This window comes from Lissotriton helveticus, chromosome 9 (assembly GCF_964261635.1).
Source record: "Lissotriton helveticus chromosome 9, aLisHel1.1, whole genome shotgun sequence".
NCBI classification, from domain to species: domain Eukaryota; kingdom Metazoa; phylum Chordata; class Amphibia; order Caudata; family Salamandridae; genus Lissotriton; species Lissotriton helveticus.
In genome coordinates, this window is record NC_136070.1 from 226321387 (window position 1) to 226340067 (window position 18681).

General features: G+C 47.6%; 1 protein-coding gene across 1 annotated transcript in view; it reads left to right on the plus strand.

Annotated features, from left to right (window-relative positions):
- Nucleotides 1–18681, plus strand: part of INO80 (INO80 complex ATPase subunit) — a 534228-nt gene that overhangs the window by 103260 nt on the left and 412287 nt on the right. Inside the window, exons 2-3 of the mRNA XM_078659770.1 lie at nt 8553–8753; nt 9802–9968. Coding sequence (XP_078515896.1) covers nt 8611–8753; nt 9802–9968 — 310 coding nt within the window. The 5' untranslated portion in view covers nt 8553–8610. The remainder of the gene's footprint in view (nt 1–8552; nt 8754–9801; nt 9969–18681) is intronic.

Genomic DNA, 18681 nt, shown 5'->3' on the forward strand with positions numbered 1-18681 from the left:
AGTGAGTTGTAGAGTGAGTTGTAGAGTGAGTTGTAGAGTGAGTTGTAGAGTGAGTTGTAGAGTGAGTAGTAGAGAGTGAGTAGTAGAGAGTGAGTAGTAGAGAGTGAGTAGTAGAGTGAGAAGGGAGTATTAGAGAGTAGTAGAGAGAATATTAGAGAGTGAGTAGTAAAGAGTGAGTAGTGAAGAGTGAGTAGTGAAGAGTGAGTAGTGAAGAAGGAGTAGTTGCTGCTTATTTATCTTATGCAACTAACAACCATTGACAAAGCCAATAGTCCTGACTTGCTGTAGGTATGATGTTACTTGTTGTATCATATATCTGGATGCAATGACAGAAACAGCAAAGTACAAGTCTGGTGGCACACTACACTAAGCAAATATTTTTGGCTTATGTGTTTTTAAGCCACGCCCTTAATTACATTGATCACGCCCCTTATTACATTGATCACGCCCCTATGAGAGACACCCCCCAGTTTTTTCATCCCACTTAAAGCCCTGGCTATAAAATCAATTGCTTTCGTTTAGCGGACATCTGTTGTTTCTATGCGCTTTAATTAAATAGAGTATTACTATTACACTGTCATTTAATCCTGCTACTGTTACCCAATTTACTCAAAAGGATAGAAGGCAGATAGGACCTAGCTCAAATGTGACCTCTCGGTGTTCATATCGCTGCATCTTGCAGCGGTGACCTTTGATCTCGCTGAGCCACCTTGGGAAATTCTTGTGTCTGTAGTTTCGGGTTTTCCGGTGAACCAGCCTCCTTCTGCCTCCATGTGTCCCACCGGGTGAGTTCTCTCCAAGAATATACGGCAAGTTCATGGTTTGCACCGTTGTAGGGTGGCGCCACTACTGCTCTTTACATAAGACGACAACAAAGAGCCCTGCCACGGGGAACGTATAAGAAGGGGGTGATCTAGGGCCGAACAGCAAGGGGGTCACCTCGCATGCAAATATTCCAGCCGAAATGACTCTGTTCGTTTGCTTGAAGTCAAAGTTAGTCACGCGTTAGGCATGCAGGTAACACGAGCAGCTCCCAGAAGCAAGACTTCAACTTGCTATGGCCCTGCTCATGGTGAATACCCCTCTTCCCACCTTATGCTAAACGCCCTATTAAGAACTGACCCCACTCCAGTCTACACGCGCTCATGGGGCCAGTGTCCGTCAAAGTAACCCCGCGCACCCACCTCCCCCCCAGCACGCACATACCCAGCGATATTCCCTCCCCTCAAACACCGTGGACAAGCACAGGCGAGTTCTGCGCCAAGAGGCCAAGTAATACAACAAGACACAGGCTGAATTTACAGGGGAAGAGCATCGCGGGAACTATGAGGTTTATTTCCACACGACGCCCGCACTCCCTCCCCTCGGCCCACCCCGCAGACTTTTACAGGCACAGCTATGACACCGGGCGGGGCAGGGCTATTTCGGCGTTTCCCCTCAGTCACGACCCGCTGGCTGCAGCCCTTCAGGGGCTACCATTCAGTGTGAGGTGCAGCTAGCGGGGAGCTATAATGTACGTGCGTGGGGGCTGGAGAGGGGTCGGGGGCTCTGGCGCCGGTCACAGCATGTAGATGATGTAAGAGAGCAACACCAGCCTGATGATGGCGAAAAATATCAAGATGAAAATGTCCAGCATCTCGGCGTCGAGAGACAAGGCACAGAGGCCAGACGCGGCGACTGACGAGCGCGGAGCATTCATGAGGGGGCGGGGAGGGAGAAGCCAAAGATGCAGTAGGAAGAGGGGAGGGGACCACACGCATCAAGCAGAGAGGGGCTCCACGAGGGGGCTGCGGGAGGGGGGCAGCATAAAGTGATAGAGAGCCTGGGGGAGGAGTAATGGGGCAGGTGACAGCGAGGAAGTGTACTGTACTTCCGCCCTCTCCCCTGCCATCGGGCGCGAGGCTTCATCTCTCACAGGTCGAAGCAAGCACCGGGTAATGACACGCAACTTTCACTCAGCAGCATCTGTATAGTACCTGAACTGCTTTCTGATCAGGGCTGAAAACTAATCCTACCCTAAAAGTTATGAAAACTTACCCTCGGTATTCCCGCGAACTTCCCCCAACAAGCGCTGGCCGTGACGTGTCATTTTCTCTTTTAGCCCCGTCCCACTCGGACGGCCTCAGGTTGACTTGCTGCTGGCGTAAAAGTTTTCTTATCTTCTTTATGGGGCCATCTGTCGCCCCATGAAGAAGATAAGAAAGCTTTTAAAACAGCGGTAAGTCAAGGAGCCCAGTATGAAAAGGACTGGGCTAAAAGAGAAAGAAGAACATCACTAGGACCTCTTCTCCAATGGCTGGCCACCGTTTAGGACGCCAGCCAATGGAAAAGAGGGGCGGGGCTTAACCACGCTAGTAGAAAATACCCTATATCATTAAATCTCCCCAGCTCGACTGCGCATGTCTGCGCAGTCTTTCGCAGGTCGAGACCTAAAAAGGGGAGCATGAGCCTCCCACAATTGTCTCACTTGAGCGTGGAGCTGCTCAGCACAACTTCTGCCTGTGTCCAGTGCTGGGGAATAAGATCTGCCTTTCTCCCTGCTGGGTGTGGGGACATTACCCAGGAGAATCGAGATCACATGCCCAGGATCCTAGAGCACCTACATCTGCAGAGACCAGGGGATCCTGTGAAGAGGTTGAGATTGCTTGGAGGGATTGAGGTCCAGTGGGAATCCTGTTGAGAGGGTTCCTGAAGTTGACTGAGATTCCATTTCGGGACTGACACAGATCAGCTGCTCGTCTGGATACTATTGTTCATGGCTGTGCATGATGCGGGGGCCAGAGTGAAGAATAAAGGCTGTTAGGCTGGTGCTTCGGTGTGCCAAAAAGAAGACCACTTCCCTTCACAGTGGTATGATCCGAAAGAGCCGCCGCCCTTGTGTGCCATTGTTTGCAGCCCACATATGCTAAGTGGGGCTGTAGTGAAGAGTCGTTGCCCTGTGCATCAATGTGGAAAAAGAGGACCGTCGCCCTGTTAAGTGCTGCGACCATAAGGGGCCTGCACTTGAGGAGCTGCTGTTGGTGACCTCCATATGTCAGGTGGGGGCTGCAGTGAAAAGTAAGAGCCTTCACACTGGTGCATTACTGTTAAAGAAAATGGCCATCGCCTTGTGCAGCACTTTGAACTGAAAGGGGCGTCCTGTGTAACACACTTTAGAACTGCTGAATGAAGAGAGGTATCTTTCCCCGTAGCAGAGCATTTATTCAAGAGCTCCAAGAAGAACTGCCGAGCCCTCGAGAAAGTCTGGAAAAGGGAACCGACACCGGACAACAGGACCTCCTACAAACTGGCCACCCGGAAACACCACCAGCTGATCCGCGCCGCCAAGAAAACAGCATTTAAGGACCGGTTGGACAACAACGCACACAACTGCAAGGAACTCTTTAACATCGTGAAAGAGCTTTCCAACCCCAGCGCAGGAAACAACGACGTCACCCCATCGCAAGACCTCTGCAACTCCCTCGCTTCATACTTCCACAACAAGATCACGGACATACACAGCAGCTTCAACAACCAACCAATGCACACCGTGACCGAACAACCACCCCCCACCACCATCCTTCACGCCTGGACCCCGATCAGCACCGAAGACACCATCCGCACAATGAACTCCATGCACTCCGGATCACCGACCGACCCCTGCCCTCACCACGTCTTCAACAAGGCCGACGCTGTCATCGCACCCCACCTGCGAGACATCATCAACACATCCTTCGACACCACCATCTTCCCGGAGAGCTGGAAGCACGCCGAACTCAGCGCTCTACTCAAGAAACCAACAGCGGACCCCACCGACCTCAAGAACTACCGCCCCATCTCGCTCCTCCCGTTTCCAGCCAAAGTCATCGAGAAGACCGTCAACAAGCAGATGGCCGCCTTCCTCGAGACGAACGGATCCCTCGACCCCTCACAGTCCGGCTTCCGAGCCAACCACAGCACCGAGACCGCCCTCATCGCCGCCACCGATGACATCCGAGCCCTGATGGACAATGGAGAAACAGCGGCCCTCATCCTCCTGGACCTCTCCGCGGCATTCGACACTGTCTGCCACCGCACCCTAGTACAGCGCCTCAGCAACGTCGGAATCCAGGACAAGGCGCTGGAATGGATCATCTCCTTCCTCGACGGAAGAACACAGAGAGTCCGCCTACCACCGTACAAGTCAGAGGCCTCCGAAGTCATCTGCGGCGTCCCCCAAGGATCATCTCTGAGTCCCACCCTCTTCAACGTCTACATGAGCCCCCTCGCGGCCATCGTACGCAAACACAACCTCAGCATAATCTCCTACGCCGACGACACCCAGCTGATCCTCTCCCTGACCAACGACCCCGCCGCCGCCAGAGCCAACCTGCACGACGGGATGAAAGAGGTAGCCGAGTGGATGACGATCAGCCGCCTGAAACTGAACTCGGACAAGACGGAGATCCTCATCCTGGGCTCCTCACCCTCCGCCTGGGACGACTCCTGGTGGCCTCCCGCCCTGGGCACCGCACCCAAACCGACAGACCACGCACGCAACCTGGGCTTCATCCTGGACTCCTCCCTCTCCATGACCAGGCAAGTTAACAAAGTCTCCTCGACGTGCTTCAACATCCTACGCATGCTACGGAAGATCTTCTGGTGGATCCCCACCGAGACCAGGAAGACCGTCACCCAGGCCCTCGTCACCAGCCGTCTGGACTACGGCAACGCCCTCTACGCCGGTACCACCGCCAAGCTCCAGAAGAGACTCCAGCGGATCCAGAACGCCTCAGCCAGACTCATCCTCGACATCCCACGAACCAGCCACATCTCCGGACCTCTGAGAGACCTTCACTGGCTCCCCGTCAACAAAAGAATCACCTTCCGCCTCCTCACCCACGCACACAAAGCTCTACACGACCGAGGCCCGAGTTACCTCAACAGCCGAGTCAACTTCTACGCTCCCAAACGCCACCTCCGCTCAGCCAACCACGCCCTCACCGCCGTCCCCCGCATCCGAAGAGCGACTACAGGAGGAAGGTCCTTCTCCTACCTGGCCGCCAAGACCTGGAACTCCCTCCCCCCCGACCTGCGCCTGACCCAAGACCACCTCTCCTTCAGGAAGAAGCTGAAGACCTGGCTGTTCGAGCAGTAGCGGCACCCCCCCCCCCCCCCACCCCCCCCAGCGCCTTGAGACCCTACGGGTATGTAGCGCGCTCTACAAGTGTCACTGATTGATTGATTGATTGATTCAGCCGCTTGAACCCAGAAACACATGCAGCTGGACTCAGGAAGATTTACAGCATGACTGGAGGAGCGCTGTAGACGCTTTCTACCTCATCCACAGCATCCAGGCTTCTGCTCACCACCGAACAGCTCCAAAAACAACAGTTGATGGACAGAATGCAGAACAATGTCATACATTCACCCCAGTACAGAGATATGGGCCTAAATCCATCGTTTTTTTGCTCAACATGCCATTCCAGTTTGAACTCAGCCATATGCAAATCAGTCTTGACCCTGTGCCTCATGGGAACAGTCCAGCCCGAACTATCAAGCCAGGTCCTCCCTGGACTGGAAACAAGCATCCTAGGACAGGTTTCAGGGGTTCACCCCTCTTCAGCCAGGATAGCTTGATTCCAGTGGCATGGAGAGCACGGAGCCCACGTCTGGGCATACCCGTCCCACTTGGGGTGACAAATGCAAAAACTACAGTTGATGGACAGAATGCAGAACAATGTCATACATTCACCACAGTACAGAGATCTGGGCCTAAATCCATCGTTTTTTTGCTCACCATGCCATTCCAGTTTGAACCCAGCCACCGAACAGCTGACATGCACATGAGACTTCTAAGCCGCAACTTCAGCGACAGCGGGTAAGCCTGTTTGCCAAACCGCTGAGCCTCTGGGGAAACTGACTAAAAGTGCTATGGTACTGAGATACTTTGACTTTAAAGAAGCCATCATGGAACATCTAAGACTTATACTTGGTAGTGTCGCCTGACCCCAATGTTGCCGTGCATGATTGAGGAATGTCCATAGTCTTTAAACAGGGAAGTAGGACTCAGGGACTTACCTAAGCGAACGTTAGATTCTGGCCCTAGAAAGACTTTGTGTATTAATTGTATAGTGTGTGTTTCACTTTGCGTTCATGCATAATACCACTTTTTTCATAAAAGGAAGTATCTGGCTGGATTTTCATTTACTGAGATTGCTGAGCGTGTGGTTGAGTTGTGCTCCTATGTACACATTGCACCTACTTCTCCCCCGGAGAAGACTTGTGGAACTTGAGGGGACTGTGGTGATTGTTTGTGAATGCTGTGTTTAATTTTGCTGGTATAAAAATACTACTCCTTTCATAAAAGAAAGTATTTTACTGGATAATCATGTATTGCTGCTATTGAACAACATGGACACCAGTAAACCACAAACTATAAAAACACATTTGTATCTTTCACACTTCCTCTTCCATCACACCACCAAACACCATGTCCCTTAAAATGACAACTGCACCTCAGTGGTCATCAGGCACAACTTGGAAACACTTCGTACATATGCTTATAGGAAAAACAACACATTTCCAACCATACATCTACATGGTGTAGCATGCTATCTTTGTAGCTAAGCGCTTCACCGCCCCACATAAAGGTAGTATGCACTGTACAAATGTTACAAATACAATACACTATTTCACATGCACATACTGTTGTTTCTTTCTGCAGTTTCACATCATCAGATTACATGCTGTTTCAAAACCCTCGTCCCACTATATTCCTAAAACCCATGGTGAAAAATTGTCTCGTCCGTCAAGATCTAAATCAGGCCCTTAATCTCCTCCAGCCTATTTAGCCCATCAACCATCTGCTTGAACTCACTACCCATCTCCCAGTAATGATCACAATAAAATGCTATTAATTTAATCTAACTCAAAAGATGAAAGTAAATGCATGTGATTTTTGCTTGAGATCACAAGGCTAATAGCAGAAACCTACTGTTAACGAGTAAACTTAGATCCCAGAATGCGTGCAAATCACCACAAAGTGCTCAAGTGCCTCTTCAGGGGCAAGTAGCGCTATATAACTACAAATTCAAGACAGTATAATGGAATGTATGTCTGGTATCAACCATTAACGACTTTTGAGATGAAATTTGTTGTCTTGCGACTGTCATAATACCCAATGGCTGGGAACATAGGAGTAAGTTGGAGTAGGATTAACATGGTCAATGTGAAGGAAATGTTGTCCTTCCACATTCTTTGTTGTGCACAGAAGTGCCTTCAGTGTGTCCAGGAACGTGATACATGCTTGGCACCATACCTCTTCCAAAATCCTAAAATTAAGAGTCCCATTTTAGAGGAATGTTGTTGTCAAATCTGTTTGATAAGTTATGGGCAGTGTTGATAGTCAAGAGGTGCCTAGACGTACTCTTCGTTACCATGCAATTTGTTATTAATAAGTTAATATAAATGGGCTCCATTTAGCCGTAAGACACGTATAGGAGTAATTCAACAATTCATAATCTCACGTGGGTGATCTGGAAGATTACTTTGGACTGCAAGATTTAGCTAGGCTATGTAGTAAACAGCAATCATCACCAGAAAGGAATACTTCTATAATTTGACCTCCTGAAGGCAGACAGTTCTAATGCTCTTGAACAGTTAAATTCATTTTAAATGTAATCTTAAGGTAATTGTTGATAGACAAAGATACTTAGTGGACACTGTCCTTGATACTCGAAATAGCATACTGGCGCTTGTTCACGAAAACCAGAAGACAAGGCTGCTTTAATTTTAAATAGGTTGTACAACCTTTCCCAACAGTTTAGTTAGCGTTGTTGTAGATATTTATTGGTTAAGCAATGTATTGAATATTTAAATAACAGGAGTTCTGGGGCGACAGCTCTGATTCAAAATGGTCCATCTTGGTCATAGAATCAATTGTAAACGGAAGATCCTTGAGATGCAAAGTTCTGCTCTGAAATTCAAAGGAAATAAGCAGTGAAATATGGATTGCATCCTACTTTATCCGTTCATCAAGATGAAAGCTAAAGATCCCATTTGAAATGGAATAGTCTAGAAGATATAAGCTACTGTCAAGATAAACTTACCTGCTATTATGGAAGACCTGCCCAGTGCGTCAAGACCACGTAACATTTGGGGCCCATTCACTGCATATATGCTAACCATAGCTGTTGACTGATGACACTCAGTATGTAGATAATGCATAGTTTGTTTGCTTTCAGATGTACCTATATTTTACTGCTACCTTGATTCTCTATGATGCTCTATCAACTGACTACTATGTATTCTGTACAATTGTGAACGTGATGTATTGTTATCTTGGATGGTTATATTATGGAAACTCTTAATAAACAAAACAAAAAAAAAAGAATGGAACAGTCTAGTTGTAAGAAATCTGGAACTTATAGCTGACAATTCATTTAAATGACTGATTTGACAAAAAGTTTCTCATGATTGTTTTTTTGTGGTAGGTTATAGTTTATTGGCTGCTCACTTTCTGATTTTTGTTTGGTTTCATTGAGCATCTTCTTTATCGCTGCTTTTGTTTTGTGTATTTTGTTTGTTTGCAGCTCTGTGCTTCCTTGTGTTTGAAGGCGCCCATGCTCTGCATGAGGAGAGGCAGGGTCTATGGCCTCAGAGCTGGGTGTTGGAGAAGATGGGTCCTGTGCAGATCTGGCAAAGCCGATTTACCTGCAGTATCTTGAGCGAGCCCTGCGTTTGGATCAGTTTCTTCGACAAACTTCTACTGTCTTCAACCGCAGTATCTCTAGGTACTTCTTCCCTTTGTCCATTTTGTTACATTGCTTCCGATCTTAGATTAGTCATTTTCACCATACTGAGACTGCCTTTTTATTTTCTTAAGATATCGGGGTGGTTTCAGAAAATGTAATGGTTTAGAATGTTGTCGAGTGACTGTGGTGGAGATAGATGTGGGCACAATAACAGTCCAGAAACAAGCCCAATATACTTTTTTCCATGCATGATGAATGAGAGCATCTACAAGGTGCTCCCACCAGCTAGACTGTGATTTAGGGGTATAATGTGGTTCGATCTGGAGTATCATGAGGTATAATATAGTTCTAGGTGAAAACCCTTGCTCGTAGATGGATGACTCCTTTGGTGAAAATAGAGCAGAAAATACAAATATTAAGTGTAAGCGTGTAAGGTCTCAAATCACTCGTTGGATATAATAGATTTCCCCCCCAATATTAAGTGAAATAAACAACCTTACCAGTACTGCTGATAGTAAGGGACAACATAATGGAATTTTAAAAGGCCTGGGCCCACAGGGGAGGCAGAGATTCCAGGAAACTGGGTGGTGAGCAGTTTAAAGATAGTCCCGGATAGAGTGAAGTTCGGATCGGGTTGCAGGTATGAACATATGTAGAAGGGAGCAGAGTAGAAGTGGGCAATGTGGCTTTTCTGTCACTGCTTCTATCCTATGCCTGAGATAAAGATGATCCACACTGAAATTTTAGAGTTGAGAGCTGATGCATTATGGTGCTCCATTAGACAACCTTGTGCCAGCCAGGGCAAGGCTTGTGAGCACAATGTGTCTCATTCCGTTTAAATGTGTTTTAAATATTTTCCCCAGGTCTCCATATCTTATCAATATTTGCAAAGTCTAGTTGGGCATTAACGACTTGGGAAATGGCTCTCAAAATGTGGAACTTATGTTAGACCATGGGGCGTACAGTTTTTCTCAAGAAATGGGCCTCTGGTGAATGGCAATGAATGAAATATCTGGTTGCCATGGTGAAAGTGACCTTTGCTTGGCTTCTCCTGAACAGATAAGTAACCTTGTGTGCCTTGTTTCAGTGATGAGAGTGATGATGGTTTGGATGACAATCCACTGCTTCCCCAGTCCGGAGACCCTTTAATAACAGTCAAAGAGGAGCCTCTGTCACCATTGCTTGGAGAAACATCAGGAGGAGGACACTCTGGGTTGATAACATCGCATTCTATAAATGGAGTGCTACAGCCAGGTGAGAAATTCAGCTGCATTTTATCCATGCTGTGTGAGCATTGTGTGCTCATGTTGCATGGGACCTTGGATTCTGGTAGTTTGCCTTTCACATAGGAATTTAGATTTCAGTTATTTTTGTCATATGAGTTTGAAGTGTGTATGTGTCTATTTCATCTTGCTCAGCCTGTCATGTTGTATCTTAAAGTGTCTTATGCAATGCCTGGCTTTCTTTGCAAAGCCTTTTAAATGGCTGATCTGTTAAACTGGATATTTGGTTCTTAACCGGGGTGTCTCAAGTTTACATATGGGTAAGATTTTGGAACACTTTTGAGGATAGGGATTTTGTGCACAGTTTTGAAAACAAATTTTAATGATGTGCAAGTCTTCTGTTGGTTTTCCAAACGGTAAATTTTAAACTGCCCTGGAGGTTTCAGCTTATACCACACATTGTTAAGTTTAGATGTAGGGGAAAGGAAAGAGATGGCCTGGTAATTGTATTGGCATGATAAAAGTGGGTGTTTGCAATAGTTGGCTTCAAATTCTTCTTTCAGCAGGAAGTGTACATCTGATTGAAAGTAAGCCCCAAAAAATTGTATTTTGTTTTCTAAAAGACAAAATGTAGCTGATGTTGGGGAAATTCTCATATGTAGACCCCAGACACATCATATGGCCTGTGAAATCGGCTCCAGTATTTATTTCTCTGCAGTCTTTCTATGTAAAAGACCAGGAAATGTTGGTTCTTTGCAGCTTTTGCAGACAGTGTCTGCATCAATAATTTCGTATATTTCACGATGTTTACTGCTACAACAGGGAACATTTTTATCCTTTGCCCTAGACAACATTGTTTGACCAGTTCTTAAATAAACAATTGAGAGAAACGGCTTCTCATTCTCTGTGTGCATCCAGGTTTGACTCGCTTGCTACTTTTTGTTTTATAGTCTAGCAGAATTAAGTGTGGTTTCATAGCCTAGCCCATCAAAAGCTTCCCTCCTGCCAACTGCCAACTACTTACTGTAACCTGTCAAGTGGAAGGCATCCGTCAGTCAGCAGCCATCTAAAGCTTGAATTTTTACTGTTTTTTAAATCCTGTTAATGTCCTGATGAACGTCGCGTGTAAATAAAATATGAGCTAAAAGATGCAGTATGTAGATATGTCCCACAGCTAAACACAACAAGCCATCCAACATGATTTAATCTGCTAACGTTTGCTTCATGACAGATATATATATATATATAAATATAACTGGAGGTCGCCAGTAGGTAGATATAGTTAGGACCTAGTTTCCATAGAAATCCGCAACATTCTATTTGGAATAACTTTGGCGCCGGTCGACGAATCTTTGCGAAATTCTTCAAGAAGATGGGGCGCTCCGGTCCGCTCCTATTCTGCAAGTTTCGGGGTGATTTGTCAAGTGGGGGCTGAGAAAAAAGTGGGGTCCCAAAACGTGTTTTCCCCATGCAATTTTCCATAGGGACCTTCAGACACGGCTACAGCCCGAACTGCTGAACGGAATTACACCAAATTTGGCAAAAAGGTAGAGTTTGGTTCGCAGATTACGCTTTTTGTTAAATGGTGTAAATCTGTTCAGTAGTTCCTGAGAAAATCAAAAGTAAAATCATAGATATATCTATAGACAAAGTACCATACGCGTATCCTCCCGAGCACGAGCTTTATGCTAATTGGCTGTCAACACTCCAAACCAGGAAGTGTTGGCAGCCATCTTGTGTCTCAGTAGAACCGAGGCACAAGAAAACAGAAAAAGTAACGTGAAAAACGCGAAAAGGGGCCAGGGTAGAATCACCCTGACCCCCTAAGCCTGTTTAGGGGGTACGACAAGAACCCCCCAAAAATATATATTTTTTAAAAATCGCGGGATACGCGTAGGGTACGCGTACCCTGCCGATTTAAAAATAACGAAGTGCGGCTCCCGCGCTTGTATGTAAATTAGCCCACTGGGGGGCCAAATCCCAGGGGCTTTATATAAATAAAGTGTGGGGGGAGCCAATCCCCCCACACTGCCCCGGGGACCACCACCCCCTGGGTCAAAGTTCGTATTATAGCGGGGGGCACACGGCCCCCCCAGCCCCGGGGACCACCACCCCTGGGGCTTAAGTTTATAATCGAGCCCCGGGGACCGCCACCCCGCAGGGCTTTAGTATTAAGTAAGCCGGGGCTCACGGCCCCCCCCTCACAGCCCCGGGGACCGCCACCCCCGGGGCTTCTTTATAAAATAAATACAAAAAAAAAACCTGTGTGGGGGGCTCAAGCCCCCCCACACGCCCCTGGGACCGCCACCTCCCCGGGGCTCTAATATTTACAATAGGGGGCCAAATCCCCCCCCACACTGCCCCGGGGACCGCCACCCCCTGGGGCAAAGTTTGTATTATAGCGGGGGGCACACGGCCCCCCCAGCCCCGGGGACCGCCACCCCGGGGCTTAAGTTTATAATGATGGGGGGCCTCTGAGGCCCCCTGAGCCCCGGGGACCGCCACCCCGGGGCTTTAGTATTAAGTATGCGGGGGGCTCACGGCCCCCCCACAGCCCCGGGGACCGCCACCCCCCGGGGCTTCTTTTTAAAATAAATTTTTAAAAAAAACCTGTGTGGGGGGCTCAAGCCCCCCACACGCCCCGGGGACCACCACCCCCCCAGGGCTTTTAACTGTTGGGAGGGGGCTGCGCGGCCCCCCTCCTGGAGCCTGTGATGGTCCTGGGGACCGCCACCCCGCAGGGGGTCCGGGGTGCCCACCCCCGGGATACTGCTGTTTGCTATGGTAGGGGGGGGAGCTTCGCGGCTCCGGCCCTACCATAGCAAACTGCTTTGGTTTTTGAAAGAGAGAGTAGGAAACCTGATCTCTCTTTCAAAAATCAAAGCGGATTGCTTTTCTGCATGGGGAGCAGCATGTTAGCTGCTCCCCATGCAGAAAAGCAATGCCGGGTCCCGCAGGATGCGGGGAGGCGGCAGGGACCGTGCGGGAAGAGGGGAACCCCCCACGGTCCCCAACGGAGCAGGCCAGCCCCGGGGGATGGGGTCCCCGGGGCTACAAGTGGCCCGGGAGAGTGGCCACGCGGCCCCCCCTCCCCCCCCCAAAAAAGAATTGGCCGGCCCCGGGGGATGGGGTCCCCGGGGCCTTAAGTGGCCTGAGGAGAGGGTTTCCAGAGAGGGGAACTAAATCCCCTTGAATACTGGGGGTCCCTGGGGGCCAACTAGCCCACCAGGAACCTCCAGTGTAATGAGGCCACTCCCCTTTTTTACACCTCTCTGCGACGCAGCCCCCTGGCGCATACTGGAGGTTCCTGGTGGGCTAGTTGACCCCAGGGACCCCCAGTATTCAAGGGGATTTAGTCCCCCCTCTGGAAATGCGCCAGGGGGCTGCGTTGCAGAGAGGTCTATTGAGACCACGCCCCTTTTTACACCTCTCTGCAACGCAGCCCCCTGGCGCATACTGGAGGTTCCTGGTGGGCTAGTTGGCCCCCAGGGACCCCCAGTATTCAAGGGGACTTAATCCCCCAACTTTTGAACGTGATACGGGCGCGTTTGCACAGTGGTGAAGGTAGGGGCGGGTCTTGAGGTGATATGTGTGCAAACATGCCCTGTGGCGCGTTTTACGTTGGAGAATGAATTCCTCTTCAATCCAGAGCTCCCCTAGTGGCCAACTAGCCCAACAGGTACCTCTAGTAAGTGCCACGGAGCTGCGTTGCAGAGTGTTGTATAAAGGGGGCGTGGCCTCTGAACACCTCTCTGCAACGCAGCTCCCTGGCACATACTGGAGGTACCTGGTGGGCTAGTTGGCCCACAGGGCACCTCAGGATTGAAGAGAAATTAATTCCCCAACTTAAAACGCGCCACAGGGCGTGTTTGCACACATGTCACCTCAGGACCCGCCCCCTTCCTTCACTATTGAGCAAAATATTCCTCTAAAATCAGCCGAACTACGAATTCCGATTTACTCACTTGTTATCATGAGAGACCTCAGTGCTGCATCTTTCAGCCCACTACTGATCTTGAAAAGTAATTCTAACCGTACTTACAGTAACTTGTATTTCCTTCCATAGGAATCCATTGTCTTTTTTTCTCCAGAAAAGTTTGTCTATTTTTACAAACTAAAAATATTCCTTAAAAATCGCCTGTATGACTTAAACGCATTCTTTCAACTGTTTACAGGAGATGCACCAGTGCTGGATCCAGGATCCACCACTGAGTAAGAAAAAGTAATGATAACACTACTTACCTGCTAAGTGAATTTCCTCCCATAGGATAACATTGGTGATTCTATGTGAAAAAAATTTGGTGTCAACTTTTAAAATACAATAATATTCCTTAAAAATCACTACTCTAACTAAAACACTTTTACTTAACCGTTTACAGGAGATGTCCAAGGACTGAATCTAGGATCCAGTCCTGTGGTTAGAAAAGTAATACATAAAGTAACTAATTGCATTTAACTAGAAAAACACATTGAGGTCAATGTTGCATTGTGTTTGAAATTGTGTTGCCCATTGCAACAACTGTAACTACTGTACTTAAAAGTCTATTGCCTATTTGCAAAGTATTTAAACTAAAGTAATTCATTCTGAGAAAGTATATTTTGTAATGTAATGTATAATGTAATCACAATGTCATTTAAAAAATAAAATATCTAACAATAAATAGTTAAAAAAATGTTGTAAATCAGTATAAAAAAAATATAACAATTAATACATTTAAAAATTGTCATTTACAAAACCTTCGAAATTCACTGAAAAAACCACAGGTTTCAGGCCTGATATAGTTAGGAATTAGCATCTAAAAAACCTTTGAAATTCACTGAAAAAAACCATAGGTTTCAGGCCTGATATCGTTGGGAATTAGCATTTAAAAAACCTTACAAATTCACTGAAAAAAACATAGGTTTTAGGGGTGTTATAATTAGCTGGACATTTCACTCGTACAAAACCATTGAAATTCCTCCGATATAGTTAGTTGTACTAACTATATCTCGCGCTCCCGCAATCCACTGCTGATGAGATCACATATTACATCATTCATGACATGGTCAGTGGCATCACTGATGACATCTCAAATGACATCTCTGATGACATCATCCAGTGAATGTGGTTTGCTTCGTTATTTAAATATGTATTATATATATATAGCATATGTATTATATATGTATAGCAATTTGCATTGAAGAAGGAGTGGATATATAAATATAAATATCTGGATGGAGGATTTAGTAGCAGTGTAATTGACTGTTTACTTGACTAATTTAACTATATTGGAGGAATTTCAATGGTTTTGTACAAGTGAAATGTCCAGCTAACTAGAACACCCCCAAAAACCTACGGTCTTTGTAAGGTTTTTCAAATGCTAATTCCTAACTATATCAGGCCTGAAACCTTTGGTTTTTTCAGTCAATATATATATATATATATATGCATATATATATATATATATATATATATATATATATATATATATATATATATATATATATATATAAATAAAGAAGAACTTGCTCTGTGTGGCAGCTCGGCACTTTTCATAGCGCTGCGTGGGTAGCGCGCTGAGATATTTTAATTTCCCTTTTTGACTATTTTATTTTTATATTATTTTGTTTAGTCCTTGTTCTTAAATGTGTTAGCTGGCCCCTTACCTGCATATAAAAGATATTTGCACCGCTGCTTTCGGCGGGTCCGGTTCTGGGGGCGCAGTTTCGGTTTCCGAGGTCGGGCGCCATCTTGGGAGGGGCTATTGACGCTTTTCGGGCGCCATCTTGTGTGTCCTTGTGGTGGCGGCTCACACGTGGGGGCCCTATTTAAACCTGCACTTTACCGCGCAGCGGTTTCGCGCAGCGGGCGCGCTCTCTTCGCGCCTGAGTCGTGCCAGAGTCCTGCCCGTCTGCGCCCGTCAGCGTCTCGGAGGCGGCCGGGGCGAGACGGCAGGACTATCTTCGCCGTTACCTGCTGCTTTAGTAAGTATGCTCTCCTATTCCTCGGAGGACCTCCTTTCCCTGCGTGGTGTACGTGACTCTTGTCATCATGTTTTTCCGGGTGGTAGGGCTCTCAGGAAGGGATGCACGGAGTGTGGTTGGCGTCTCCCAGATCTGCGGGGTCCCTCGCCGGATATTCCTCCGCTCCGCTCCACTACCACTGTCTTCTTCTCAATACCAGGTCATTGAGTTGTCACTCCCTTAACATTTGGGATCTCTTGAGGGAATCGAATACATCTTGTTTATTCCTCACTGAGACCTGGTTGGGGGAAGGCTCTGCCCCGGATTTGGCTAATGCCTTACCTCCTAATTACAACATATTTAGGAGGGACAGAGTGACTGGTAGAGGAGGAGGTGTGGCATTGATCGTGGACAATCGCTTTCTCTGCACTACCTTTCCTGTAAATAATATTCAGGGCTGTGAGTCCCTAGGTTTTACCCTTCATCTTTCTCCCTCACAAGCCTGTACTGGGATTCTTCTCTACAGAACGCCGGGACCTCTTGGGTCTTTTTTCGATGACCTTCAAGCGGCACTCTCTGTGCCGTGCCTTAGATCAGAGCAGTGTATCCTACTAGGTGATCTTAATCTGCATATGGACAACAATTTAGACCCTGAGGTTTTAACCACTTGGATGCTAAGGGTATTTGCTCTTCTTCATGTAATTTCCATTGAAATCAATGGAAACTCCATGACGAGTTACCCTTGTCATTAGCACTGAAGGGGTTAAAACTGGTTGACATTACGGCTCCGTTAGGGCTGGTACCTTTTGTTCAGGGGCCGACTCACAACAAAGGTCACACTTTGGACCAGGTCTTTTCTACAAGACCACTAAATGTGTCTCCTCCGCAGCCTGTCCTGTGGTCCGACCACTTTTTAATTAACTTTGCGCTGCTCTCTACTGCTATATCTCGGATGAGGCCTCTAAAAGACACCATGAGGACCTCTCGGCCTTTTCACCTGATCTCTGCTGACATGTTATCTGAAGCCCTCCATAGTTTCCCTTGCCAACTTTCTGGCAATCTGGAAGAGAATCTTATTCTCTTCCAGAATTGGTTTACGGCCAGATTGGAGGTGCTGGCCCCCGAGAATAAGACTAAATCCACTGAGAGACGTAGTTCCGCTTCTTGGTTTACCCCGCATCTGCAGGCCTTACGTCAGGAGTGTAAGAAGGCGGAAAGGGCCTGGCGACGAGCCTATGATCCAGCCAAGAGATTGCAATATAGAGTGGTGACAAGATCATACCACAGGCAAATCTGGGTTGGGAAAAAGGCGTATTTGGAGCGCAGGATAGACGAGGCAGACAACGCTAGTAGAGAGATTTTTAGAATCGTAAAAGATTTTATCTCTCCTTCCCTAAATTCTCCCTCTCACACGCACTCAGAGGCTTGGATAAATCAACTAGCCGAGTTCTTTGTTGATAAAATTAAATCCATTCAGGATTCCTTCGCTCCTACCTGCCCCTTGTTGGATGTTAGCTGTCTGTCGTCCCTGCCTCCTTTGGATGGCAATGGTCCTTTTCTTTGTGAATTCCCTCCTATGTCCCTCACTACTTCTTCTGACCATCTGTCCCGACTGAAGTCTGGCTCGCCGCTGGACCCTTGTCCGGCGAAGTGTCTGGGGAGAGTGGCGTCAGTTCTTTACACCTTACTGAACCCACTTCTTAATTCCTCTTTGTCCACTGGTGTGGTCCCTCAGGCTTGGAAATGCGCTTTGATCCTACCGTTGATCAAAAAGCCAAACCTTGACCCTCTCATTCATGCAAACTACAGGCCGATCTCTCTCCTCCCGGCGCTGGCGAAAGTAACCGAGAAGCATGTATATCGGTCGATCTCCAATTTTATTGAGGAGAACGACCTTCTTCACATGTCTCAATCTGGCTTCCGTGCTAATTTTAGCACGGAAACTGCCCTTCTCGAGGTCACCGACGCCATCAGGGAGGTTTTAGATTCTAGAGGTAAGGCCATGTTGGTCATGCTTGATTTGTCGGCGGCATTCGACACCGTGCCCCACGAAGGCCTCCTTCTAAGACTCTGGGAAATTGGCCTACGGGGGACGGTGTTGAGCTGGTTTAAATCTTTTCTGACCGGCCGCCGGCAAACGATCTGGGCGCCCCCTTACTCTGCTGATATGTCGCCGCTAGAGGTTGGGGTGCCCCAAGGCTCCATTCTTAGCCCCATGCTGTTTAACATCTTTATGGCCCCTCTGGCGGTGGTTGCGGAATCCTTTGGCGCCCAGATCATATCCTATGCTGACGATACCCAGCTTCTGTTCACATGTGACAGAGGTGGGGTTTTCGACGGCATACGGATTAGGGACTGTCTTGATGCCGTCTTCGAGTGGTTCCGGTGTCATGGCCTTAAATGCAACTCCGATAAATCGGAGCTGCTTTTTTTTGGCTGTACCCCCGATCCTAGCTGGAAGGCCTGGTGGCCACAGGATATGTTTCCCCCGGACAATGCCTCTGTTAAGGCGAAAAACCTTGGAATTCTGATTGACTGTGACCTATCCTTTAGGCCCCATATCATCGGGCTTTCAGGGAAATGCTTTGGCATTCTCAGGATGCTTAGGAAATTTCTTCCTTTGCTGTCACTTCACCACAAAAAAACCATCGTGCAGGCTCTAATAGGGTCGCGTTGGATTATGCGAACGCCCTCTATCTGGGTCTACCCAAATATCTTTTGACCCGCTTGCAAGTGGTGCAGAATTCTGTGCCTCGAGCCATCTTCGTGCTCCCGAGACGGGCCAGTGCCGCTGAGTTACT